The sequence below is a fragment of the Pleurodeles waltl genome, chromosome 12 (assembly GCF_031143425.1).
Source record: "Pleurodeles waltl isolate 20211129_DDA chromosome 12, aPleWal1.hap1.20221129, whole genome shotgun sequence".
NCBI classification, from domain to species: domain Eukaryota; kingdom Metazoa; phylum Chordata; class Amphibia; order Caudata; family Salamandridae; genus Pleurodeles; species Pleurodeles waltl.
The window spans coordinates 218,434,482-218,462,345 of NC_090451.1; the positions used below are offsets into that span (position 1 = coordinate 218,434,482).

Sequence of the window (27,864 nt, forward strand, 5' to 3'; positions counted from 1 at the left end):
CACAGGTTCTCAATGGGGTTCAGATCAGGTGAACAAGGAGGCCATGTCATTAGATTTCCTTCTTTTATACCCTTTCTTGCCAGCCACGCTGTGGAGTACTTGGACGCGTGTGATGGAGCATTGTCCTGCATGAAAATCATGTTTTTCTTGAAGGATGCAGACTTCTTCCTGTACCACTGCTTGAAGAAGGTGTCTTCCAGGAACTGGCAGTAGGACTGGGAGTTGAGCTTGACTCCATCCTCAACCCGAAAAGGCCCCACAAGCTCATCTTTGATGATACCAGCCCAAACCAGTACTCCACCTCCACCTTGCTGGCGTCTGAGTCGGACTGGAGCTCTCTGCCCTTTACCAATCCAGCCACGGGCCCATCCATCTGGCCCATCAAGACTCACTCTCATTTCATCAGTCCATAAAACCTTAGAAAAATCAGTCTTGAGATATTTCTTGGCCCAGTCTTGACGTTTCAGCTTGTGTGTCTTGTTCAGTGGTGGTCGTCTTTCAGCCTTTCTTACCTTGGCCATGTCTCTGAGGATTGCACACCTTGTGCTTTTGGGCACTCCAGTGATGTTGCAGCTCTGAAATATGGCCAAACTGGTGGCAAGTGGCATCGTGGCAGCTGCACGCTTGACTTTTCTCAGTTCATGGGCAGTTATTTTGCGCCTTGGTTTTTCCACACGCTTCTTGCGACCCTGTTGACTATTTTGAATGAAACGCTTGATTGTTCGATGATCACGCTTCAGAAGCTTTGCAATTTTAAGAGTGCTGCATCCCTCTGCAAGATATCTCACTATTTTTGACTTTTCTGAGCCTGTCAAGTCCTTCTTTTGACCCATTTTGCCAAAGGAAAGGAAGTTGCCTAATAATTATGCACACCTGATATAGGGTGTTGATGTCATTAGACCACACCCCTTCTCATTACAGAGATGCACATCACCTAATATGCTTAATTGGTAGTAGGCTTTCGAGCCTATACAGCTTGGAGTAAGACAACATGCATAAAGAGGATGATGTGGTCAAAATACTCATTTGCCTAATAATTCTGCACTCCCTGTAAAGGGTATCCACGCACTGCAAGAGTGTCACATGTATAGGCCTTTATGGGTAGTTAACAAATAATTTAAATAGCATTTACTTATTTATTTATTTTATTTTATTATTTTATAGAGGTACTCGCCCCAGTGTAGGGTGTCAGAGTGCTCACATTACATGCATACATAGTATAACAATAAATCATACACGTGTGTAAATCAATGGACAGGATGTGTTACACGAGACAAGAAGGGTTACAGGGTGTAGGAGTCACATATCATCCTTACTTAGGCATTATAAGCGAAGAGTGCATGGTCCGGAGGAACACAAAGTCAGGATTTAAAACATCAATCAGTGCTTGAAGTTGTCTGTACTAATGGGACTTTATTACTACCCAAAGGAACTCTTTTTAGCAGCTGTATAATAACTAATGGAAAAAGCCATAGTTCTGGACCCATATTTTGCAGACTGGGTGTTATCATTTTCACACAATATTTTTTTTGTGCTGCATAGTTTTATTGGTAAAACTGTAGGTCTGTGCAAATGTAATGATCATTTCAGTTGAAAATGTGTTTCCTGTAGTGGCACTGCGCTACCACACCCTCTACTCCATGACACTCTACTACACTCTTCCCCCCTGTATGTATTAGGCTATTCCACTCCACGGCACTCTACACTACTCCATAACACTGCGCCACTCTATGCCACTCCACTGTATGCCCCTCTACTACACTTAACACTACTCTGCTCCACTCTATGCCACTACATTCTACGATACTCTATGCCACTTCACTCTCGGCCACTCTGCTCCACTCTAAAATACCCCACTCTAGAAACTTTCCACTCTGACACTCTATTCTACTCTGCGCCACTCTATGCCACTACACTTTATGCCACTCTACTACATTTAACACTACTCTGCTCCACTCTATGCCACTACATTCTACGATACTCTATGCCACTTCACTCTCGGCCACTCTGCTCCACTCTAAAATACCCCACTCTAGAAACTTTCCACTCTGACACTCTATTCTACTCTGCGCCACTCTATGCCACTACACTTTATGCCACTCTACTACATTTAACACTACTCTGCTCCACTCTATGCCACTATACTCTACGATACTCTATGCCACTTCTCTCTAGGCCACTCTGCTCCACTCTCAAATACCGCACTCTAGAAACTTTCCACTCTGACACTCTGTCCTACTCTGGGCCACTAAACTCCGTGGCACTGTACACCACTTCACTCCATCTACCCTACCCTTCATCCTTGACACTCCACTTTGCCACTGCTTGTTTTCCAAGCCCAGCCCAGGCACGGGAGGAGTTTGCCGGGTGGGGGAGCAGCGGGGGCGCTGGGAGGGGTGAGGATGGCGGTCACGGGGTGGTGAAGGAGGCTTCTAGTAGCCGTAGGTGCCCCGCTGCCCACAGCGCACCCGCACTTCCGGCTCAGCACCGGCCCTCGCCCTGGAGATGAGCGGGAGGGGGCGGCTCACCTGGGCCCTGGGCGGGGCTAGCACAGGGCGGGGCAGGGAGGGGTCAGGAGAGGCTGAGGAGCAGGGGCTCAGAGGAGCGCTATCCGCCGAGGAGAGAGCAGAGTGAGGATTTCGAGTCCCTGGATTTAGCGGTGTTTGAGGAGCAGAGATCCCCCGAGCCGCCAGGGGACCGGACATCACCAGCAGTGAGGGAGGAGCCTTAGCGCGGAGAAGACGCGGGGAGCCGCTAGCGCCTGGACGCGAGAGACTGAGGAATCCGCCGGACTGACGCTTCTGGACGGAGCCTCCATGGCCGGGCTGCACGGGGGCTGTGGGCTCCTCCTCTGCCTCCTGCTGCAGGTAACCGAGGACTGACTGCCTGGAGCTCCCTCAGCCCTGTCACTCGTCCGTCCAACTCCGAGCTTTCCAATATGCACATGGCCGGACCCCGCTTACAGAAGTACCCCCACCTAAGCTAGCTGTCCCCCCTCTCCCGTACCTCCCAGTGCGGTGTCCCTTCAGCCGCTGCACACTCCCCACGGACACTCCTCATTCACAACCTTTCTACACTCCTCCCGGTGGGCTCACTCACAACCCCTGCACACTCCTCGCCTTTTTATTTACAAATTAAGCACTGCCCCATCTGATAGTGCCCCCGCGCCTGGACCTGGAGCACCAGACTTCTCTCGCACCCGCGGCTGGTGGCTGCTTTTCTCACGGGCGCCTTGCTTTTGGCAACCCTCACCTTGCACGTATTAAAACTGTTTTTTTGTTTTTTTTGTCGTGTGTGCACTTTGATAAGGATTTGCGCACTTTCGGAGGTTCTAAGTTTATGGCTGTGGACCGCCCCATACAAAACTAAGGAAAAATTGACCTCTCAGCGAGTCAGGGCGCAGTTTGTGAACATTGCACCTCCTTAGATGTCCACTGTAGGTGCTAAATAACATTCCACAGTGTACATCAGCGTTCAACTTTTAACATCTTCGAGTAAATTTGAGATATCAAGTTATTCTCTGCTTGAAATGTGGAGAGTGTGCAATAGATGATGAATTAGGTCGTTCGTGTGACACAATAAACAAGAAAACTCGGCACAATCGCGTTTTCCTTGTGGTTCTAATGTAGCGCTTCGAAGATATGTTCTGTTGCCTTTTCAGGGACGCTTACGGTTTGTATAGTGGTTGCATGCGTTTAGTTACTTTTAAATATAAGGCGCGGTGCTTGCCTTTGGGGAAGATACTCGAGGTATTTGCGCTGCTGAATGTCTTTACATGCGTTTGGGAGTGGCGTGCCTCTAGGCGCCTCGGGAAGTTTGTGACCATGGCATATTTTTATCTCAGTTGGGCTCTTTATTGTTCTGTGTAGTGCTAAAATATTCTGCTGTCCTTACGCTACACGGTCCTGTTATACGCGGCTGGTGTTTGTCAGTTTGTTGCAGGGGGTGAGGGCGGCGAGGTTGGGGGTGCAGGACGGTGCTTTCTAAACTGAATCCTCACCTTCGCAGGAAAAAGCTTGTCGGCATCTTAGTGCTGCGTGGCACCAGAGAATGTATAGCCGCTAGGCACGATTTTAATTAAGCGACCACTTTATATTCCGGGATCATGTTTTATGGCTTTATCGTATTTGATATAGTTTTTTATCGCTACCGGACTAGTTATTTTGCGTATTTTTAAACACGTATCTTGTCTTGGTGCTGCGCTCGAGGTAGGTCGCGACCCTGTTCGTGCCAGACTGAGTGGGTCAACCGGGTGTGGCCGGCAGCCTTGCAGCGCTCTGCTCCTATTCCAGCTTTTTATGCAGCAGAAGTGCGAGGTGGTGTGTGAAGGCCGGGGGAGGGGTGCGGGTGCGCTCTACCTGCCTCTGTTCATGCTGGCCCAGGCACATTCCTGAGCGGTAATTGCAACCTCCGAAAGGGCCTCAAACTATCGATTTACCCTGCTTGGCTCAGCCTCCTTTTGTTCCTAATCCATTCGGTGCTACTCTAGTGCCAGTTGCCTCGAGCCCTGTTTGTCTTTTCTGAACATTAAAGCAGCAGTTTTCCCTCGGGCTACTCCGTCGTTCCTTTTTACCTACAGTCTTTTTCAGTTTTCTGGGCTTCCTTTGTGGCGGTGTGCCATGGTGGCAGCTTCTAGTTTTGCACTTTTATACAAATAGCTTTTCACGCCTCTGACACATTAGCAGAAGGGCATCATCTCATCCTATGCCATTGGGTGTTTTGCTGAATGTTAAGGTGCAGTGTGGCCTATATGGGTGATTTTTGGTGTCTTGCTGGAAGTCTAGAGCTGGTCTTTCATCCTGTGCTCCAGTGTGCAGTAGAGCTGAGAGGTGAGGCGGGGTGTGGGATTTAATCAAATATCTACTTGCCCAACAGGACAGGTTACTTTATAAATCCACTTGACCTATGTGTGTGTGTGTATATGTATATGTGATATATACACTTATTCCTTTGGTACCACGTAGACAGCAACACATTTCCTGCAGCAATCTTATTATATAAAAGCTCTGGTAATAGCTGTGAGAAAGTAGCCTCTTTCTAGCCTTGTTACCCCCACTTTTGGACTGTTTGTGAGTGTATGTCAGGGTGTTTTCACTCTCACTGGGATCCCGCTAGCCAGGGCCCAGTGCTCATAGTGAAAACCCTATGTTTTCAGTATGTTTGTTATGTGTCACTGGGACCCTGCTAGTCAGGACCCCAGTGCTCATAAGTTTGTGACCTATAGGTATGTGTTCCCTGTGTGATGCCTAACTGTCTCACTGAGGCTCTGCTAACCAGAACCTCAGTGGTTATACTCTCTCTTTACAAATTGTCACTAACAGGCTAGTGACCAATTTTACCAATTTACATTGGCATACTGGAACACCCTTATAATTCCCTAGTATATGGTACTGAGGTACCCAGGGTATTGGGGTTCCAGGAGATCCCTATGGGCTGCAGCATTTCTTTTGCCACCCATAGGGAGCTCTAACAATTCTTACACAGGCCTGCCACTGCAGCCTGAGTGAAATAACATCCACGTTATTTCACAGCCATTTTACACTGCACTTAAGTAACTTATAAGTCACCTATATGTCTAACCTTTACCTGGTAAAGGTTGGGTGCTAAGTTACTTAGTGTGTGGGCACCCTGGCACTAGCCAAGGTGCCCCCACATTGTTCAGGGCAAATTCCCCAGACTTTGTGGGTGCGGGGACACCATTACACGCGTGCACTACACATAGGTCAATACCTATGTGTAGCTTCACAATGATAACTCCGAATATGGCCATGTAACATGTCTAAGATCATGGAATTGCCCCCTCTATGCCATCCTGGCATTGTTGGTACAATCCCATGGGTCTGTAGCACAGACCTGGGTACTGCCAAACTGCCTTTTCAGGGGTTTCACTGCAGCTGCTGCCAACCCCTCAGACAGGGGTCTTCCCTCCTGGGGTCCAGCCAGACTTGGCCCAGGAAGGCAGAACAAAGGACTTCCTCAGAGAGAGGGTGTTACACCCTCTCCCTTTGGAAAATGGTGTTAGGGGAGGAGTAGCCTCCCCCAGCCTCTGTAAATGCTTTCATGGGCACACATGGTGCCCATTTCTGCATAAGCCAGTCTACACCGGTTCAGGGACCCCTCAGCCCTGCTCTGGCGCGAAACTGGACAAAGGAAAGGGGAGTGACCACTCCCCTGACCTCCACCTCCCCTGGGAGGTGCCCAGAGCTCCTCCAGTGTGCTCCAGACCTCTGCCATCTTGGAAACAGAGGTGTTGCTGGCACACTGGACTGCTCTGAGTGGCCAGGGCCAGCAGGTGACGTCAGAGACTCCTTCTGATAGGCTAGCAACACCTGAAGGAGCCTATCTTCTCTCCTAAGTAGCCAAACCCTCTTTTCTGGCTATTTAGGGTCTCTGCTTTGGGGATTTCCTTAGATAACGAATGCAAGAGCTCATCAGAGTTCCTCTGCATCTCTCTCTTCACCTTCTGCCAAAGAATCGACTGCTGACCGTGCTGGAAGCCTGCAAAACTGCAACAAAGTAGCAAAGACGACTACTGCAACTCTGTAACGCTGATCCTGCCGCCTTCTTGACTGTTTTCCTGGTGGTGCATGCTGTGGGGGTAGTCTGCCTCCCCTCTGCACTAGAAGCTCCGAAGAAATCTCCCGTGGGTCGACGGAATCTTCCCCCTGCAACCGCAGGCACCAAAGAACTGCATCACCGGTACCCTGGGTCTCCTCTCAGCACGACGAGCGAGGTCCCTTGAATCCAGCAACTCTGTCCAATGACTCCCACAGTCCAGTGACTCTTCAGTCCAAGTTTGGTGGAGGTAAGTCCTTGCCTCCCCACGCCAGACTGCATTGCTGGGAACCGCGTCTTTTGCAGCTACTCCGGCCTCTGTGCACTTCCGGTGGAAATCCTTTGTGCACAGCCAAGTCTGGGTCCATGGCACTCTAACCTGCATTGCACGACCTCCTGAGTTGTCCTCCGGCGACGTGGGACTCCTTTGAGCAACTTCGGGTGAGCACCGTTTCACTCCTCCTTCGTAGTGCCTGTTCCGGCACTTCTGCGGGTGCTGCCTGCTTCTGAGAGGGCTCCTCGTCCTGCTGGGCGCCCCCTCTGTCCCCTGACGCAATTGGCAACATCCTGGGCCACAGCAGCATCCAAAAACCCTAACCGCACAACTTGCAGCTAGCAAGGCTTGTTTGCGGTCTTTCTTCAGGAAAACACTTCTGCACGGCTCTCCACGGCGTGGGGCACCCATCCTCCAAAGGGGAAGTCTCTAGCCCTTGTCGTTCCCGAAGAATCTTCAGCTTCTACTGTCCAGTAGCAGCTTCTTTGCACCCACAGCTGGCATTTCCTGGGCATCTGCCCATCTCCGACTTGCTTGTGACTTTTGGACTTGGTCCCCTTGTTCCACAGGTACCCTCGTTTGGAAATCCATCTTTGTTGCATTGCTGATTTGTCTTTCCTGCAGAATTCCCCTATCACGACTTCTGTGCTCTTTGGGGAACTTTAGTGCACTTTGCACTCACTTTTCAGGGTCTTGGGGTGGGCTATTTTCCTAACCCTCACTGTTTTCTTACAGTCCCAGCGACCCTCTACAAGGTCACATAGGTTTGGGGTCCATTCGTGGTTCGCATTCCACTTTTGGAGTATATGGTTTGTGTTGCCCCTATCCCTATGTGTCCCCATTGCATCCTATTGTAACTATACATTGTTTGCACTGTTTTCTAATACTATACTGCATATTTTTGGTATTGTGTACATATATCTGTGTATATTTGCTATCCTCATACTGAGGGTACTCACTGATATACTTTTGGCATATTGTCATAAAAATAAAGTACCTTTATTTTTAGTATATCTGTGTATTGTGTTTTCTTATGATATTGTGCATATGACACTAGTAGTACTGTAGGAGCTTCACTCGTCTCCTAGTTCAGCCTAAGCTGCTCTGCTAAGCTACCATTATCTATCAGCCTAAGCTGCTAGACACCCTATACACTAATAAGGGATACCTGGGCCTGGTGCAAGATGTAAGTACCCCTTGGTACTCACTACAAGCCAGTCCAGCCTCCTACAATAGCCTCTCTGGTTATGCCAGCACTCCGATAGTAGGGTTTGAATACTAGTGATTTCCTTATTTTTGTCATTTTTTTGCAGATCTATATACTGGGGGTGGAGGTGGTGATGAGGAATAGTTCTGGGGTTGGAATGTCCTTGTGAGTCTCTGTAAACCCACTGACTTGCATGCTCTATGGGTTTCACCAGCTCTTTGCTAACCTTTTCCCAAACTGAGAGAGATCAGAAATGTACTCCTGACAAGGGCAGAAGTAAAACTACTTCTAGGGTTGGTTAGAGGGAAAACACCTTGTAAACACTCAACAAATCTTTGGATGAGCAAATCCTGCCATGTAGATTTGCCCATGCTAAAATGCACTACAACATATTTTTTAGCATTATGATTTTCCTAGCCTACTTCTGTAAATTCTTGTGAGTTCATGAAAGCCCTAAATCTGTACTAATCCAAGGATATAGAGTATGGTCAATTTTTGTGACTTTCTTTAAGAATTGGGACCCTAATTATATCTAGCATTAACCAAGACACATTTTCCTCTCTCACTGTGAGAGACAGCATTCTGTTCTTTGCTGGGAACACACACACAAAGTATTTTTATTCCAGGCCAGGGACTATTGTGGCAATATGTGCTTTCTGAGACCAGAAAAACATTGTTTTTTTTAACCAAAGTTTATTAGGGTGCAAGCCAGGCAGCTCCCCAAACAGTAATATTTTCCAAAAATCACATCAAAGCAAGACACGCATTGACAAAACCAAAAGGTTCATCTCTAATGGCAGACCTATTGGCTTTGCCATTGTTTATGTTCATGTTTCCCATAATCTTGTTGAAACTGATAGGTAGACGTTCCACTATGAATATTTTTTGGAAGTATTAGCGTGGGTCAACGCACTTGATTAAATTAAGCTTCAAACAAATGGAACCTAAAATTTCAGAGTAGTTTAACAAAATTTTTTTTTTCCTAGTTGCATTTTTTGTGAAAAATGTATTTTGAAAGTAACGAATCATCAATCTTGCTTACAAGCTTTTGTAAAAATGTGCATCTAATGGGAGCATTATACATAGCTTCATATTGTTAAACTGTGTGTACACGTTTTTATACTGGAAACACTGTCAGTTGTGCGGTCTATGCTTACAACATTTCCTTATAAGCGCTCGCCCTAATATAAAAGCTGTGCATTAATGAACCAGAAATACAAGTTTGAACAGCATTAGTTTATAAACACACGCTATACTGCGGACAGTGCCATTTTGTCATCCATAATGTGTTACTGTAAACTGGCAGCCAAAGTTTTTGTGCTGTATGGGGTTTGGGCCTACGTGTCCCAAGGACATAATAAACATGAGAATTTGTTGTCCTTGACCCCAAAAAATGTTGGGTTGTAGGAATTATACACCCCGGGTGAGAGATGGAATGGTTCCTCGTTATATCACTGTGGTAGGTTTGGGAGGGTGTGGTTGTGAGTAGGGCCTAGGTAGGACTGGGAGGCTGGCCTGAGATGCTGTGTGATGGATGACTAATCTGTGCAGTGAATGAGGGTCTGCCATAGCCTTTGTGCGTTTGGGGTGGGTACGGCCCAAGTGCTGTTTTTTAGTGTAGGGTTCTGTTTTGAGAATATCTTTGGAGTTTTACTTTGGTGAAGGATAAGCCCTTGACTTGAATGGCTCTGCAGGCCCTAGAGTACCTTGAAGGTGGGTCACATGCCAGTCTGTGAAGTGACTGGAGCACAGACGTGCTGCGTTCATGCTGGTGCAGTGAGGAGCAGTCTTGCTTCTGCGGTTTTAATCCTTGAGGTGTCTTCAAACTGGGGGCGCCTCAAGTGATCCCAGCCGGGTTGCCAGGCTCTGCCCAAAAGGAGCATTATACAGATAACAGTGCTTTGTTTTAAGCAGAAACATGTTATTGGATTTTTAAAAAGGGTTTTAATATATATAAATAATACTTATTTAGGTCGAGCACAAGCGCTCTGGCCTGTTGTAATCCATCTGTGGGCTTTTAACCATGCCCACTACACGTCCATGACCTACACTCGTTCGTGGGCTTGCCTTTTAAAAATCCTTTATCATTGGTAAATGCTTTGTCTGTCCCTCCTTGGGGCAGTTTTGTTACCCTGTTAGATGGATAATGGCACCATTGCTGATATGTTTTGACTGCTAGCAAACTTCTTTTTTCTTTTCTCCTTCGCGCTTGTGGCCGCTGTGGTGCTTTGAATCGGCTCACTTATGTCAACTGTTTTTTACTTTTCATTTTTAATTTATATGGCAAGCAAAGTCCAGTTAGGAATTTAGAACACTAATGGGTTTAGCTCTAGCAAACCCGAGACCCATTGCACTGCAAATACTTATTGTATGTGGCCCCACTGTGTATCCTCCCCTTAAAAGATGCACTACTGTAATTTTCAAAGTCTTCTCTGCATGTTTGCACATGTCTTTTTAGCCCCCTTGGTTTGTTTTGCTTTAAAACCAATTCCTTTTCCTGTGGAAGATTCGAAGTTGTACTTTCAGGTGTGTTCTGTGATAGTGGAGATGGGGGGGCTGTGTAGCAGCCATATACACTTAGTCTCATTTTGAAACCTATGTTTGGCCTCCTTTAAATGCCCGTGTGGACTTCTCTGATGGTACCACCAGGCCGGCAGCGAATGGGCCTTCATTGAGCTGGAGACATGGGGCCTGCACCCTTCCTTTTGTGCTCATTCCACTTTATTGGTGTTTTGATCATCTCCATGCAGACGTTCGTGTTGTCTTTTTTCGATTCCACATTTATTGATTGATTGAGCTTGAGGCTTCGTCTTAACGTCAATCAGTTTCCTGCCGGGAGCAGTTTCTGACTTAACTCCATTCCGCCATCCACAGCAACATTGCAAGAACATTCTGCTGCTTGCATCGATTGGCCGGGCTAATTGTGTTAGCAGCGGAATGGTTTTAGTTTGTGATGGAAGAACAAAATGTTCTATTTGCTGTTGCACCTCGTCCGGGCCCTAACCAGAATAGACCCATTAGAATAACCCCAGACGATTTGTTCCATTATAGGATTTACTGTCCAGCCACGTTGTATGAAATCACTAATGCTGCAGCTGCTTTCCAATGTATGATCTAGACCAAGGTGTAGAACTGCTGCTGTTTCTCACTGTTCATGGTGTAACAACTTCAGCATGATACCTCTGCTGGTGGGGACCTCCAATAGGGCCATGGTCGGATTGGGTGGGTTTTTTGTTTATTGATGAACAGTGCAGCCCCTGTAATTGCCATTGGTTAAGATTTATTCAAGCATTACATCCAACACTTTTTTTGTATTCTTTGGAGCAACACCTTAAGTGGTCACACATGTGTTCAGGTGAGTCCCATGCCCACTGTGCCACTAGAACGAAGCTGCACCAACCTGGAGAAGCCCAGCTAGGCCGAAACCAGGGTTCGGTTGCTTGTGCTCTAGCTCGGGGAGGGCCTGGCATGGCAGGCCTGACTGGACTGTTTCCACTGGAGTGGGGTCATAAAGCTGGGTTGAAACTGTGGTTGCATGGAGGGCAAAGGAAAAAGATGGACTGGGATTCCACCTTGAGTAGTTACTTGTGGCTGAGGTGAACTCATGCTTTCCATTCATCTTCGTGTTTTGTTGTTTTTCTCGTTAGGGTGATTATGTACCTTGTAGCCTGGTGTATATTTATATTTTAGAAGGGGATATTATTCATTGGAGGTTGTTGTGTATGCTGGCTTACAATGGGATGTGGCAAGATTAGAATGAATATTTTATGTGGTTTATGGACTTATAACTAGGTTTTATGTAGATAACGATTTTCTTTGTATTTGTGACTTGATTGCTTATTTGTGTGTGAGTTGCAGTGATGTATTTTAGCTGAATGCAGCATTTGGAAGGAAGTGGGTGTCTCAAAGTTGGAGGTCTTGTGTGTGAGGAAGAGTATTAAGTAAATGATGTTGCTTTGCATGAACTGGAGTGTGTGTGTGTGTAGTAAATTCATGGTGAACTGAGGTGACCAGTCCTCTTTTCTCTTGGTTGGACTATTGTATCTTAGCTGAAGAAGATTAACTGTGTTTTTCCCCCCTTGTTTTAGGTGTCAAGAAGCTGGTGTGGGGAAGCTGAACTTTGCCAGCCTGGCTTCGGTTCGGAGGCTTATATCTTCTCTGTAAACAGACGGGACCTAGAGCCTGGAAGAAAGTTGGGAAAAGGTAACCTATGTATCTTTATTATGCCTAGTAGGTCTTTCATCACTAGAAGCCTGGGTGTTGTACTGTGGAGTTTTTATTTTTGAGTTTGCGTCTATATTATGATTTTTTTTTTTTTTTTTTTTTTTATTATATTGGAGATGCTTTTGTTTCCTTGCATTAGTAAGGAGTCATCAAGAGTTCATTGCTTTCTGAAGGAATATAGATTGGCAGGCCAATATTCGTAGCTGGAGTGTGGCAAGGTGGCATGCTTACCATCTCCTGTCTTGAGGTGGCATGTCTGAACTACCCTAACTTCAAATTGAAATGCAGAGCATCCAGGAAGATCGGAATATGTTCATATTTTTTATATTTTATTTGGCATGAACCTAGCAGTGATGCTAGTGAGCGTTGTACGTTTCACGAGAGGCTGAGGCAGTCTACCAGATCATGTGCATTAGGTAAGGATTACACTTCTATCTGCACACACAGTACATTTCGCATTTTAGGCACAGGAGAATAAGTGAATTGCATTTTGAGTTGATAGCCCACATTTCCCAGAAGATGGTGGTCTGTGGAGAGACACTTGCCGTTGAGTTTGCACTACTTGTATACATTCTGATCACAGGCATGTCTTTGAATGGTATCTGTGTGAAGTAGGCAGTCTGGTGTAACTCATGTGCTTCTGTTAGCTCTTTCTCTTAAATATTTTGGTGTGGTCAGGAAAACACCTAACCAGGGTAGTTTTCATCTCAAACCTTGAAACAGTGGGGATGTTGAGAAAGACTTTGTGTATAAGATCCCACTGCCCTCTCTTCTTGTGTGTCTTGCTCCCATGTGGAGGAGCAATGGGACTCGGACAACTGAAGATTGCCACTAGGCTGTCTGGCCTTCACCTTCGCGTTCCATCTTCCTTGTACTGGTCGTCTCACACTCTTGAGGACTCCCTTGAGGAAGACGAGGGTTCCACGTGTTAAAGATCACTGGGACATGCCCTATAAACCGCTTGTGCAGTGGTCAGCAGACATGACTAGATCTCTTCGTTTGTCAATAGGCAGTGTTAATTGTCCAGACCTCTAGCCTAGCTCAGCGGGTTGTCTACGGTGCTTGCAAGTTAGAATTACAGCTGGTGACTATACTCATGCAGCTAAGATTGGCCTAAAATTAAAAAAGGGGGCATTTAAAGTCCCAATAATTAAAATATTTTAATTTGTCCTTATGTATAATATGCTACCCTAGCCAGTGAGTTCGTGTAATGTATTGTTTGAATTTTAATGTATTGTCTGAATCTTAAATTATGTGTAATGTGTCAACTGAAATATGAAGTGAGATCTAGGGTAGGTTGATGCACTTCAGATGTGTGAATGGCAGGTTTTCATTAGTGTGACCGATAGATGTGCATTTGAACATCTTGAAGAGAGACCTGCAGAGGGAGGAAGAGGATCGTCGTGGCCTTCCCCCGAAGGGTGGTGTAACATCTTCCAAAGGACAAGTGCATTGTGGGTAACTCGCCCAACGTGACTGTCCAGCAGGCAGTGATTAACAGAGCAGCAGCGGTTAAAGGGCAGACGGAGGTAGAAGCCTAGGGTTCAGAGCGAGGGAATGTGGGCTGGTGGAGTTCATGATATACTCCTTCAGAGATGCTAGGCTGAACCCCTGGGCTTGGGTGTGGCGCCCGCAGATCGCTCCATCAATGCTCCTCAGGCCTGATCTGCACGTAGGGGTAAAATTTGGCTGTAACATTGGTAATCTTTGCTGGCGGTCCACTGGTAGTACAACTGAGTTTTTTGTTTCACAGAAGAGGCCTTTTTTTCTCAGACAAGGCCTGTATTATCCTCAGTGGGCTGCTCAGCCCTCGCTTGCAGTGCTGTAAGCGGGTGTCGCTGTCAGCTGCCAGGTGCCATGGAACAAACGCATGCGCCAACCATGCATGCCTGAACAACGCAGTTGGAACACACCCCCTCCCCCCAAACTACCGTACCCCTGAAAACGAAAGTACCCCGACACAAACTCCCAACCTCTACAAACCGAACTGCCAGAGGTGTGGTGTGTTTTTTTTTTTTTTGTTTTTGTTTTTACATTTTTTTTTCCTTTGTAGTTTTTTTTGTTTTTTTTTGTCCTTTACGCAACTTCGACGCTAGTTGGTGTTTAAAAAGCAAACTTTTTCATAGTGTCTGCAAACTCCAATGTCTATCCGTCCTTCAAAATACGATCTATTTAAAGCAGAGGTCCGGGAAGGGGCATCGCACGCGTCTGTGCCCCAGCCGAGTCACTTGGTCTGTGACTAGAACTGTGGGGGGCACTGGGCCAGTACTGTGGTAAATAAACTATTGTATAAGAAAAGGTGGCTGAGGAAGGACATGGTTGTAATCTAACCAAAAAGGTCTTGGAGAAAACCCTGAACTGGAGAATTAAAGAGGGCGTCTTTACCTAGAAAGAGGCGGGCCGGTGGGGGTACATCAGTCCGCCACCTCTCCAGCTATGACCTCCCGTGTCTTTGATCCCGCCCCACGTGATGGTTCGGCGGAATGGCTGCTCCCTAGTGTAGAGTGAAACTCTAGTTTTCCAAATGTAAATAGTAGGCTTTGAAGTGCTGAACGCATCCTTGGAGGAGATTAGGGTCAAGGCGGCCTCATTGTTGGTCAGATGGCACTGTCCGGTCCCACCTTGTGAGATGCTTCCAGGGAGCCCTCCCCCGGGCAGAGGACAAAGGGCCGCTGGCTGGTGTGAAAGGCTCTCGCCCGCGGGTGTTGTTTGAACAGGGCCCTACAATGGGCTGCATGGGGGAGGCGCTGGTGTGTGAGGCCTTTGTTCACCAGGATATCCTATGCATGAGGAGCAGACTCTGCTATTGAATTACCCCGGAGTGTTCCCCTCCTGGGGGAGGGGCCTGCGGTAACCTGAAACTGGCCAGGTATGGGAGGGCGAAACTCGGGCCTAGTGCCCCTGGCGTTTCTGTCACGTGGTTGGCTGCCTCCTGCTTCCCATCGGTTGTTTTGATTGTGTGTAGCTGTTGTCTTTAGAGCCGTACTTACCTGCAGTGTAAACTGCAGGTGGGCGCTGCATTGTCCGCTGCCTACTCTGCAGTGTCAAAGCCCTGTACTTCTCACAGGCACACCCCAGGTGGCCCGGCAGCGCACATCACTCTGTGCCTTTGATCTCACTTGAGACAAAGTCTGTATTGTTGGGTGGAGGCGGCCTCCGTGAAAAGGTACCTGGAGGCCATTAACAGGCCAGTGTCCTTGCTGCTGGCACATGTGCATGGCTCGCTGTGGGCAGGGGAGCCGGGGTGGTGGGGAGAAGTGACCTGGAACCGCAGTGGGCCTAAAAATAGAATGTGGATTCTACTGGAACCATCACAGGTGCGGATCCCGGCGTGGCCATCTCGGCCTTTCATTCTTCGGTGGCTGATTAAATAAGCATAATTTTTTGGTCACCAAACTCGTGAAATAAATGTTTGGGGGTTTCAGTTTCTGGTGACGTTCTGTACACCATCCGTATTAGTGCTCTTTAGTGGGTCTTGTAATACATGCAGTTTTTCCCATACCCCCTCTTCTTACATCCGTCCAGTGAAACGAAAACCCAGGGTGACTCTGATCAGCCCTTGTTGTTTAAATGGGTTGTGGGGCCTATTGTTCCGCTGACGTCTTAAGATCCTTTAAATGGGTTTCGATTGCTGATTTTGTTAGCCGAGAATACACAATGGAGGTGGTGGGGCGCTTGTGACGTGCTAGGATAAAAGCCCCGCCCCTTCAAAGCCTACACCTAAATTAATGTTATTCAACGCGCAGCTCCTTGTCGGCTTCGGCAGTGAGAAGAATGCGAGCTGGAGGGTCTGGGAGTGGGGGTGATCTCCATCTGGTTTGCTGTTCTCACCAGTTACCCCGCCTTCCGTCATGTCTCTCACTCTCTGGCTTGTTGGTAAACTTGTTAAGTGTGTGAACTCTTTATATGCAAACATCACACATGGCTGGCCTGCCCCCTGAGGCTTGGCTCTCCCGGGATCTGGGAAAAGTCCCTAGCAGACTGAAATGGATTCCCACGTTTATCGCGTATGGGACGCAGCGCCTAGCACTGTGGTGGACTGCGGTGTGAGCGAGGCGCACAGTTTAAGTTTTAACCGCTCTGCAGGTCCTTCCCTGATCTTTTTATAATTAGTCCAGTTGGTGGTTACTGCACCGGGTTGTCTGAGGTGTTTAGTTTAGTGTATGGTCCTGAGCATGCATAGTTTAGAGGGAGACCTGGCGAAGACATCCACTGAGATGGACTGCGGTAATCTGATCCCATATGTGATTGACTGATATGTCGAGGAACATGTCTGCAGCTAGTTGGGACCTGCTGTGGTGCACTCGGTTAAAGTCCTCCTTCGCCAGCGGCATGGGGCAGATCTCTTTAGTCATTCCACTTCTGTCCAGTGTGTGATGGGCGGTTGTTTGCTGTGCACTGGTGCAGTACTGGGTGTTGCACATGACCCGTAGCAGTAATCGGCAGTGGTTTTATGTCCCCAAAGCAGTAGCTGGATGCTGGCAAAAGCACCCTGCCGTCCCACCTATTTAGGGGGCATGTGCTGGATAACACATGTAGGTGCTCGCCGAGGTTCTTGTAGTTGACCTTTTATGTAAAGTCGATGTTTTGGAGTCTATTTTGGAAAAGCTATTTATATAAAGTCTCTTGACGGGGCACGGCCTGCCGTTGTTAGGCCCCACCGCCCGTGCACTGAGGTGTCGGAGCCGTGCTGCACCGTGCATGTACTCCTGCCCTCTCACAGAGCCGGGGGGCCGGGCGAGGCCAGCGGACCTGCGCCCCACCCTTCTCCCGCGCGCAGCCTCTCCGGGGCCTGCGGCTTTTAGGAATCTGTGGGCCTGTGAAGCCGGCGCAGGTGCAGCTTCATCTCCCTCCCCCACCCACCCCGCGGCCAGGTGGAGACTGAACGCCTCCATTAGAGACCGCGGAGCCCGTACACAGCCCCGGGCGCCCGAGCTGCGTGCGCTCCCTCCCTCCCAAGGGTAGGCGGGGTCCTGCCTGCGCCGCCGGCTCATGGGTCGCGGGGCCGGGCAGTGACTGCCGGTGTCTGCACCCTTCTCAGCGCTGGTGATAGACATGGACACGTGGTAAGCGTGCAGAATCCTGCTGCAGTGACTGCCGGGTGTCTGCAACCTGCACGCTTCTGTGCACTGGCGATAGGCATGGTAAGCGTGCAGAATCCTGGTGCAGTGACTGCCGGGTGTCTGCAACCTGCACGCTTCTCAGCACTGGCGATAGGTGCGTGGTAAACGTGAGGAATCCAGGTGTAGTGTCTGCAACCTGCACCCTTCTCAGCACTGGCGATAGAGGCATGGACACGTGGTAAGCGTGCAGAATCCTGGTGTAGTGAGTGCTGGGTGTCTGCAACCTGCACGCTTCTCAGCACTGGCGATAGGTGCGTGGTAAGCGTGCAGAATACTGGTGCACTGAGTGCTGGGGGTCTACAACAAGGTAAAAGGCTTGGGTTGCCGAGACAGGATTCTGCACGCTTACCACGCATCTATCGCCAGTGCTGAGAAGCGTGCAGAATCCTGGCTCGGCAACCCAAGCCTTTTACCTTCCGAGGTGTACACTTTGAGTAGCATTACGATGTCGTTTAAAGCTCCTAGGAGCGTTAACAACTGGTTTTAATCGCCGTATAAGAAAGTACTTTATTATTGAACGTAAGGTTTGTTCGGGGCCTCAAAACATCCACATGACCAATTACCTGTGCGTCAAAAAAAAACTCTATTCTCCCCCCACCCCCTCCCAAAAAAAAAAAATTGTGCGCTGACTCTCGTAAATCCATCTTCCTTTCGAAAACTTTCTTAGGGACCGATCCAGCTTTGCTTAATGTGAAGTGGGGCGCTGGGTGCAAGAATGGTCCCATACTGGATATTGTAGCCTGTGATCTGGGCCCCCAAATTCACGACCGCCTGCTCCTACCCCGAAGTAAGACACACTTAGGGACTCCTTTTGACACCGACCTCACCTCTGCTCCTCGCCGTGTCAAAGGGAGTGAGATTGCACTGCCCTCCTCTGGAAAATTCTCTCATCCCTTTAAGGTGACCTGAGAATCCAGCGCACTGAGGTAGTCCCCGAAGAAACTTATTGCTGTGTTCTGACCACTTCTGAACCCGGACAAAGTAATGTTCCTTGATCTCCTTAAGTTGGACAACCTTAAACCCGCCCTTGGAGCGCTTCACTGGTGGCCTGTTTGTAACACACTGTCCACAAATATCCCAGCCAGAGACCACTCTCGGTGCTGGGCCGTCTGATCGCCCACTATTTTCCCACGAGGGTGAAATGTGGAGGCAAGGCACAGGGCGTGCAGAGAGACTTAAGAACATTCTTCACCCCAGCTTGGGGTTCCGGAAATATCTGAAAACCCAACTCTTCAGGCGCGCATTTATTGTAACTTTACCAAGAACAGGGGGACGTTACGGCTGAATGTTTGAGTGGTTACTTACACCAACTATTTGGAGTAAATTCTTCCTTCAACCATTCATGCGTAGTTCAGTCTGCCAGTGGAATTAAATATCCGAAAGGACAGACGCAGGACTTTACAGAACGCTTTAAAAAATACACAAGACTCTTAATAAATACATTAAAAATCCGCGTGCTGCGGCCGCCCCGAAACCCTGTGAGGGCCGCCAACCCCGGCTCTTGGGATGTTGCGACAGTGAGGAAAACATCCGGGTAAGGTGCTAAAACACGGGTTTTGCTGATATTTTACTCATACCCCAATATTCAAGGGGGGAGTTCCAACTACAATGTCCTCAAGTTGGAAGCCAGCCCTGGGAGTAGTATTTGTAGTTATCTGGCTCCCTAGGTCGATGCGTGATTTGTTTATTTAGTTTACGTTTCTGCTCCGCATTCTGGGACTTGTAGGCCTAGTTTTATAATGTTATACAAAGCAGAAACCTGACTGGATGAACTACAGATGCTTGAGCCACGTGTGCGTGTATTTATAACATTAACGTCGAAGAGAGCTTTTGATTATGCTGTACAATGGTCCGTATTTAGTGTGGCTGATAGTTCAGTTAAAGACTGACTGAGGACCACCCATGTTATGTGAGATGGCCCTCCTCAAGCGCGTGAAAAATCCCGGGCGTTTCCTTCCACTCCCCAGAATGCAGTAATGGCGCAGGGATCCAGTGAGCAGCATTCTGATGCAGAATCATTTATTTGGGCCCCTGGGGCAATGTCGCCTGTACCGACTGCCAAGTAAATACTACATCAAGTTTGTTTTAACTGTCTTATTTTACTGCCAATTAAACCTGTAGTGTGTTCTATATTTTGCTGCATTTTTGTTGACTTGAGATCGTGCCCCAACCTAATGTCCCCCTTCCCAAATAAACAGTGTTAATGTTTTTCGGGCAACGTTTTTTCTCCCATATTTTAACCGCACTGGGGTGGTACGGGAAGCAGCAAGGCTCACATGCGACTTGCCTCGAACCCTTCAGGCCCTAGAAGGTATTTCTTGCCGCTGCCTCCTCCGCGTCCTCTGCTCTGAAAAATATTTGACAAGCGCCCAAGGCGCTGCAGAGAATGACTCCTTTGAGAAGTGCGCATCACGCCAGCGCAGTCGGTCAGGCCTTCACAGCCCACTCGTCACGGCCTTTCTTCGAAAATTGAACCATCACACAAGTGCGTGAGCAGGGGCGTGGGGCCCGTGAGAAGGGGCGCTGCCACGGGGATGGTGGCTTGTCGGATAGAATTGTGGCCCTGGGAGGCCATGCGTAACTAGCCACACTCGGGTGAGGGGCGGGGGGTCCTCCTTGCTTTTTAGGTCATTAAGGTCCTTTGAATAATAAGCCGGAAAGCATTGAAACACCGTGTTAGAAAGTTGCATGTTAACCTATAACTGAAAGGCAAATCTCCAAAGTTTCACCAAAAGTGTAGCAGTTCACATCGCCAGACTGTTCCCCCGGGGGGGGAGGAGAGGAAACGGTCCACATTATAAGTTAATCATTCATTCATTCCCTCTAACGGGGGCGTCCTGTGTATGATCAGTAGTTGCCAGATCGATGTCCGATTTTCAGACTAATTCTTAAAATGTAAACGAGTTTCATCGAGGTTCTTGGTACGCAAGTAATTTGCCAATGTCTAGAAAATCTGGCAAGGTTCAGCCACTCTTGATCTGGGATCTGTTTCAAATGTTTGCTTGCTTCTGCACTAAAGGCACAGTCAGACCCAATCTTGGAGGAAGACTCCCAGTTTGCACTCCGATGTCTTGCTTAACAAGGCCTCCTGGGACCAGGAACCACTTGTGCTTTGCAAGTGTTTCTCTTCCTTTTCTCTCCCCCCCACCCCAAAAAAAAAAATATTTATATACGAGATTAGAGAACTCTGGGTAGTTCACAAGTTTAGGTGGAGAGCAGATCTAGTAAGGAGCACTCTGCGACACTAGATTTGCTCACCTCAAATGTCTGTTTATCTAGCAAAGTGTTGTGTTTTTTTTTTTTTTGCATAATTTGTGTCACTCTAACCCTGAAAGGGATTTGTTTTGACTTATACTGGGTGCTCCCTTGTGTCTGGACAAAGCTAAGCCTCTCTGAGCTCTAATGAGAGCGAAACGTCAGGGGCTGCTTTTGCTCATTCCAGGTTGGCTTGGACGGTATTTTACAGTCCAAAGCTGTAATACTGTACCTGGAGTGGTAAATGGCTTTTGTCATTTCACAGCTCGGCACAGTTGACACTGTGTCAAACCTATGCTTAAAGACTTTGCTGTATAAATGGCAAAAGACTTTGTCACTATCTAGCTCGGCGTGGATAGCACTGTGCTAATCCTATGCTTAAAAACTTGGCTAGATAAACAGACATTTGAGGTGAGCAAATCTAGAGTGTTGCTGGTGTTGCAGAGTGCTCCTCATTAGAGCTGCTCTCCACCTAAACTTGGGAACTACCCAGAGTTCTCTCCTCTTTTTTTGCATAATGTATGCGTCACTCTAACCCTGAAAGGGATTTGTTTTGAGATCTATATAGGTCCACCTTCGGGGTCTACTGGCTGTGCCAATGAGTTTTAGCCGTACTGCACATTTTAAAAATCCTTTGATGCAGCCACTGTTTTCATTTTTAGTTACGAATGCGAATTGGAGCAATAAGGGGGGGGGGTTGTACTTTCTTGAACGCATAGAAGTCATCACATTGTTGCAGGCAGACTGGGGAGTTTGTTAGTTGAGCTTTTAGATTTCTAGGCCAGGGCTCTGATGCAAAGTGCCCTTTCTTGAAAGAAGGGTTAGTGGTAAACGGGGAGCCTGCCTACAAAGGCCTGAGAAAGTAGATAGTGATGGTGTCCGATGGAGCAAAGCCTTTGAGACGGGGAAGAGGCCTCTCAGGGTTACATGGTCAAATTTATGGAAGCCATGTCTTGTGCTTCTCAAGGGATAATCCAGCAGACGTAATTAGAGAGAGAGACCCACCCACCCCCCTGTAGTGGCTAACCATAATTTATTGGGAACAAACTTTCAAACTTCATTCCCGCAAAATCCCAGTCGTGCCCCCACTGAGTTAAATAAAAAATAAGTTTCCCCACTCCTAAACACCAATGAGGCTATCTCCAAGGCAACCAATATAGTTGGAAGACAGATGTTCAAATTTCAGCAAAAATAGCTTCGGGAACCAAGAGAGCTTAAAAAAAAAAGAAAAAGGACTTAATCAGCTTTTTGTAGCTGCAAATAGATATGGAACAAAATAGGTGAGGGGGCTTAGCCCTAAGCCACTCCACATTTAACTGAACACTCCTCGGGAGCAAAGTTTGCCGTACCCCTGTCTGAGTCTACTGAACGAGAAAGGAATTATTTCCTACTTCAGCAACAGTCTTTCAAGATGGAATGGTCGACTGTGTTGAAAGCAGGGACCCTTAAAGGCTTAGACCGGCATGTAGGCCGCAATCTCTTGCTTTACTCAAATCATCAAGTGCAGCCCTCACAGCTGACTCAAAATTGTGTCTGAGATTAAAACTTGTGTGAGATCAGTCAAGGCCTCTTGATAATTCCAGAAGACCAGAAACCTCCCCAGCCAAATGGTGCTCAATGATTTATTTTGGAAGTTCAAATGACATTGGGCTTTAGTTGTGACAATTCAGCTTTGTGAGGAGGACTTACCTTGTATAAATCTCAACTGACATCTCAGAAATGAAAATCTGCCTGAAAAGTAACTTGGGTTGGCTGGTCAGATTTTTCCAATCCTTCATCACAAGTGCATTTTCAGTGGAAAATCTATTGTAGTAATCCCTCTTTATAGATGTTTTTGGGGATCCCCGTTTTGCTCTTGCTTCCCTTTCTTTTGGCCTCCATTTTTTGCTAGCGTATGCTTGCATACTCAGTGGCCTTCTAGGAGTATTATTTGTGATGGCATTTTTTTTATTTTTTAAAAAACATGTTATTTAAAGATTATTTCCATGCACAAGCATGCCTATGCCTGGACCGCCAGCGTTTGAGTTTTTTTGTGCTATAAAGAATGCCAAAGTAGATCATTAACCAAACCGATAGCTATACAACACTGGTGAGAGAATATATAACATAATCTTCAAATTCCCCTCTCCCCCAACCCATGTATTCCTTTATTTCATGTCTTCTTCACCTCTATTCAATCACAAGTGTTCAACATTTAGCTTTAATTTAAATAAAGCATGAACATGCAGGGGTGTGGAATTTATATCAGGGAAGGGCATTATCTGCATTTGAGGTAATATTTGTGTCCACCTGTTAATGTTCTTCTAACTTGTATTTATGGTTCATTAATGCAAAGCCTTTATTATTAGTGTGAGTGCTCTAAGGACAAGTTGAAAAGCTCGGACTGCACTGCTGGCGGTGGTCCTAGTATAAAAAAAAAAGTGCACACGTTTGCAAAGTTTAACAATATTATGCTATGTACATTGGTCTCAGAATGCTCTGATTAGATGCAAACATGTTAAGAAGTTGAATGCAAGATTGAGTCTTTACTTTCAAATTATATGTTCACAATAAATGCAGCTAGGAAAATATTTTGCTGAACAAGTACATTTTGGATACTATCTCTTTGAAGCATCTCCTACAATCTGTTGATGTAAGTTTGTTTCCCAAACAATATTTGTAATGGAAAATCAGTGTAACCAGGTTGAGCAACATTATGGCAATCATGAAAATTACCAGTCACTGGTAAAACCATTAGGTTTGACACTGGCCTTTTGCTTTTGTCAAATACTGTGTTTTGGCACTTTTATTGGTAAAACTGTATTGTTGTAGGAGCTGCCAGGCCATCACTGTTATAACAAACACAGGTAAAAAGAAATAATAATTTTGGTCTCAAAAAGCACACATTGCCCCTTAGTCTCTAGCATGAAACGAAACTGCTTTGTGTGCCGATTTCCTTCTCCTGAAAGAGCAGAATACGGTTACTTGCAGTGAAGCCAGACCATGGAGTGACAGAGAGGAATTCAATAACAACAAAAGGCCTTGCTTAATTCAAGACCTTATTATAGGCCCAATTCTTAATAAAGTTACAAAAGTGTACCCATAGTGTATGCCGTTCCATTAGTGCAGATTTACAGCTTTCATGAATTTACAATAATCTACATAAGTAGACCAGGTGTAAGGAAATGCCTCCTTGGCATGGTTACCCCCTGACTTTTTGCCTTTGCTGATGCTATGTTTTGAATTGAAAGTGTGCTGAGGCCTGCTGACCAGGCCCCAGCACCAGTGTTCTTTCCCTAACCTGTACTTTTGATTCCACAATTGGCACACCCTGGCATCCAGGTAAGTCCCTTGTAACTGGTACCCCTGGTACCAAGGGCCCTGATGCCAGGGAAGGTCTCTAAGGGCTGCAGCATATCTTATGCCACCCTGGGGACCCCTCACTCAGCACACACACTGCTTACCAGCTTGTGTGTGCTGGTGAGAACAAAACGAGTAAGTCAACATGGCACTCCCCTCAGGGTGCCATGCCAACCTCACACTGCCTATGCAGTATAGATAAGTCACCCCTCTAGTAGGCCTTACAGCCCTAAGGCAGGGTGCACTATACCATAGGTGAGGGCACCAGTACATGAGTACTGTGCCCCTACAGTGTCTAAACCAAACCTTAGACATTGTAAGTGCAGGGTAGCCATAAGAGTATATGGTCTGGGAGTCTGTCAAACACGGACTCCACAGCACCATAATGGCTACACTGAAAACTGGGAAGTTTGGTATCCAACTTCTCAGCACAATAAATGCACACTGATGCCAGTGTACATGTTATTGTGAAATACACCCCAGAGGGCACCTTAGAGGTGCCCCCTGAAACCTTAACCGACTATCTGTGTAGGCTGACTAGTTCCAGCAGCCTGCCACAACCAAGACATGTTGCTGGCCCCATGGGGAGAGTGCCTTTGTCACTCTGAGGCCAGTAACAAAGCCTGCACTGGGTGGAGATGCTAACGCCTCCCCCAGGCAGGAACTGTCACACCTGGCGGTGAGCCTCAAAGGCTCACCCCTTTGTGCCAGCACCGCAGGACACTCCAGCTAGTGGAGTTGCCCGCCCCCTCCGGCCACGGCCCCCACTTTTGGCGGCAAGGCCGGAGAAAATAATGAGAATAACAAGGAGGAGTCACTGGCCAGTCAGGACAGCCCCTAAGGTGTCCTGAGCTGAAGTGACTCTAACTTTTAGAAATCCTCCATCTTGCAGATGGAGGATTCCCCAATAGGATTAGGGATGTGACCCCCTCCCCTTGGGAGGAGGCACAAAGAGGGTGTACCCACCCTCAGGGCTAGTAGCCATTGGCTACTAACCCCCCAGACCAAAACACGCCCTTAAATTTAGTATTTAAGGGCTCCCCTGAACCTAAGAGTTCAGATTCCTGAAACTACAAGAAGAAGAAGACTGCCGAGCTGAAAAACCCCTGCAGAGGAAGAACAGAAGACACCAACTGCTTTGGCCCCAGTCCTACCGGCCTGTCTCCTGCCTTCCAAAGAACCCTGCTCCAGCGACGCTTTCCAAGGGACCAGCGACCTCTGAATCCTCTGAGGACTGCCCGACTTCGAGAAAGACAAGATACTCCAGAGGACAGCGGCACTGCTCCAAAAGAACTGCAACTTTGTTTCAAGGAGCAGACTTAAAGACCCCTGCAACTCCCCGCAAGAAGCGTGAGACTTGCAACACTGCACCCGGCGACCCCGACTCGACTGGTGGAGAACCAATACCTCAGGGAGGACCCTCCGGCGACTCCGAGACCGTGAGTAACCAAAGTTGTCCCCCCTGAGCCCCCACAGCGACGCCTGCAGAGGGAATCCCGAGGCGCCCCCTGACCGCGACTGCCTGAACTCCATTTCCCGACGGCTGGAAAAGACTCTGCACCCGCAGCCCCCAGCACCGAAAGGAACGGAACTCCTGTGCACGAGTGACCCCCAGGAGGCCCTCTCCCTTGCCCAGGTGGTGGCTACCCCGAGGAGCCCCCCCCTTGCCTGCCTGCAACGCTGAAGAGATCCCTTGATCTCTCATTGATTTACATTGAAAACCCGACGCTTGTCTCTACACTGCACCCGGCCGCCCCAGTGACGCTGAGGGTGTACTTTTTGTGTGAACTTGTGTCCCCCCCCCCCCCCGGTGCCCTACAAAACCCCCCTGGTCTGCCCTCCGAAGACGCGGGTACTTACCTGCTGGCAGACCGGAACCGGGGCACCCACTTCTCTCCATTGCAGCCTATGCGTTTTGGGCACCTCTTTGACCTCTGCACCTGACCGGCCCTGAGCTGCTGGTGTGGTAACTTTGGGGTTGCTCTGAACCCCCAACGGTGGGCTACCTTGGACCCAAACCTGAGACTTGTAAGTGACTTACCTGTGAAAACTAACAAAAACTTACCTCCCCCAGGAACTGTGAAAATTGCACTGTCCACTTTTAAAACAGCTTATTGTGTTTTATGTAAAAAGTATTCATGCTAGTGTAATGATTTAAAGTTCCTGAAGTACTTACCTGCAATACCTTTCAAATGGGATATTACATGTAGAAATTGAACCTGTGGTTCTTAAAATAAACTAAGAAAATATATTTTTCTATAACAAAACCTATTGGCAGGATTTGTCTCTGAGTGTGTGTACCTCATTTATTGCCTGTGTGTATGTACAACAAATGCTTAACACTACTCCTTTGATAAGCCTACTGCTCGACCACACTACCACAAAATAGAGCATTAGTATTATCTCTTTTTGCCACTATCTTACCTCTAAGGGGAACCCTTGGACTCTGTGCATACTATTCCTTACTTTGAAATAGTGCATACAGAGCCAACTTCCTACACCAGGCAATTGTACTCTTAGAAAATATTTGTGAACTGCATTTTAGCACAAACAAATTTGTTGATTTGCTCATGTGAAAATCTATTAAGTGTTTATATGTTGACTTTCCCTCCAACCACTTTTTTTCCCCAAAAGTGTTATTTCGGTCCTTTTCAGGAGTAAATTTCCAGCCTTTCTTATTAAGGGAGATTTAAAAAGAGCTGACGAAAAAAACCCTAAACTATGCAAATTTGTATGTTTGCACAGACTCCAAAGAGCATTCCAAGCCTGGAACAATTGCTTTATGCTACCTCCAGCCCCAGTGTGTAGGTCTGTGGAAAGGTGGCAAAATGCTGGAATTGCTAGAATTCAAACTCTGCTATAGTATGAGCCCGGGCATAATCAGAGAGGCTGCTATTAGTGCTCCTTTATAATGAGGTTGCTGCCATAATGTCACCCCACTACATAGCGCCGAAGGACAAGGGGATTTCTCTTTTAATTATTTTTTTTTTTTTAAACAGGACAAGTAGATTTATGAAGAATCCTGTCACATGGACAAGTAGGTGTTTAATTAAATTCCAAACCCTCGACATGCTTTAAAGTGCATTGCCTTAAAATTAAATGACCAAGTTTGCGTTTGTTTACTTCCAGTAACTCATTACTTCTGGATCCAGGCATTCTTCCTTAACCTTGGCTTAGTGTGGCTCCGTGTCAGTCATGCACAGAAATCCCAGGAGAGCCGACTGTAGGTGGATAGATTGCTTGGCTCAGTTGTGATGCGTCACAGGTGAGGTGATGACGCGAGAAGCTACACGTGCCCTCGGGTTACCTACCCCTTTACTGACTAATACCAGGAGGCCCTAGGGGAAGTTTCTTTTGAATTTACTTCTGAGCTTTTAAAACCCGGGTACAGTCCTCTGCAAGCACTAATCAGCCAAAGAGCACGTGGAGCATGAATGTTTAATGGGGGCTTTGCTATGCATTAGGAGCTGTGCCTATGGAAAGTGTCTTGTGGAAAGTATGTTGTACGCATTAAAATGTTTCCTTCCTCGCCTGTCTAGCTTTTCTCGCTCTCCTCAGCCCTATACTGGTAGTCCACTACTGACGAAAGGGGCACAGCGGGAGATCTGATTTTTAATGCTGGGCTTCGTGGTTGACCATGTTGTGTGGTCTTGAACAGATCCCTTTCTACGCTAGGGAAAGTGGGTAATGCTATAATTGGGTTCACATTTAAGTAGTTGGCTATATTTGAACGTGATGTATAGGAAGATCATTGTCCCGAAGTTGTAGCCTTCGTCTACCACGTGCGTTGTCTTCGTTACTTTTTTTGTTATTTTTTTGCTAGGTGAGGATGCATCAGACACTTGTGCATTCCAGCCACAGTTATTTGTTTAAAATCTCTGTGGGGA

At 47.3% G+C, this 27,864-nt stretch overlaps 1 protein-coding gene across 1 annotated transcript in view; it reads left to right on the plus strand.

Moving 5' to 3' along the window:
• The first annotated feature begins 2,681 nt into the window (after positions 1 to 2,681).
• Positions 2,682 to 27,864, plus strand: part of LOC138266996 (B-cadherin-like) — a 125,017-nt gene continuing 99,834 nt past the window's right edge. Inside the window, 2 exon segments of the mRNA XM_069215833.1 lie at positions 2,682 to 2,867; positions 12,125 to 12,239. Of these exon segments, the coding sequence (XP_069071934.1) occupies positions 2,817 to 2,867; positions 12,125 to 12,239 (166 nt within the window). The 5' untranslated portion in view covers positions 2,682 to 2,816.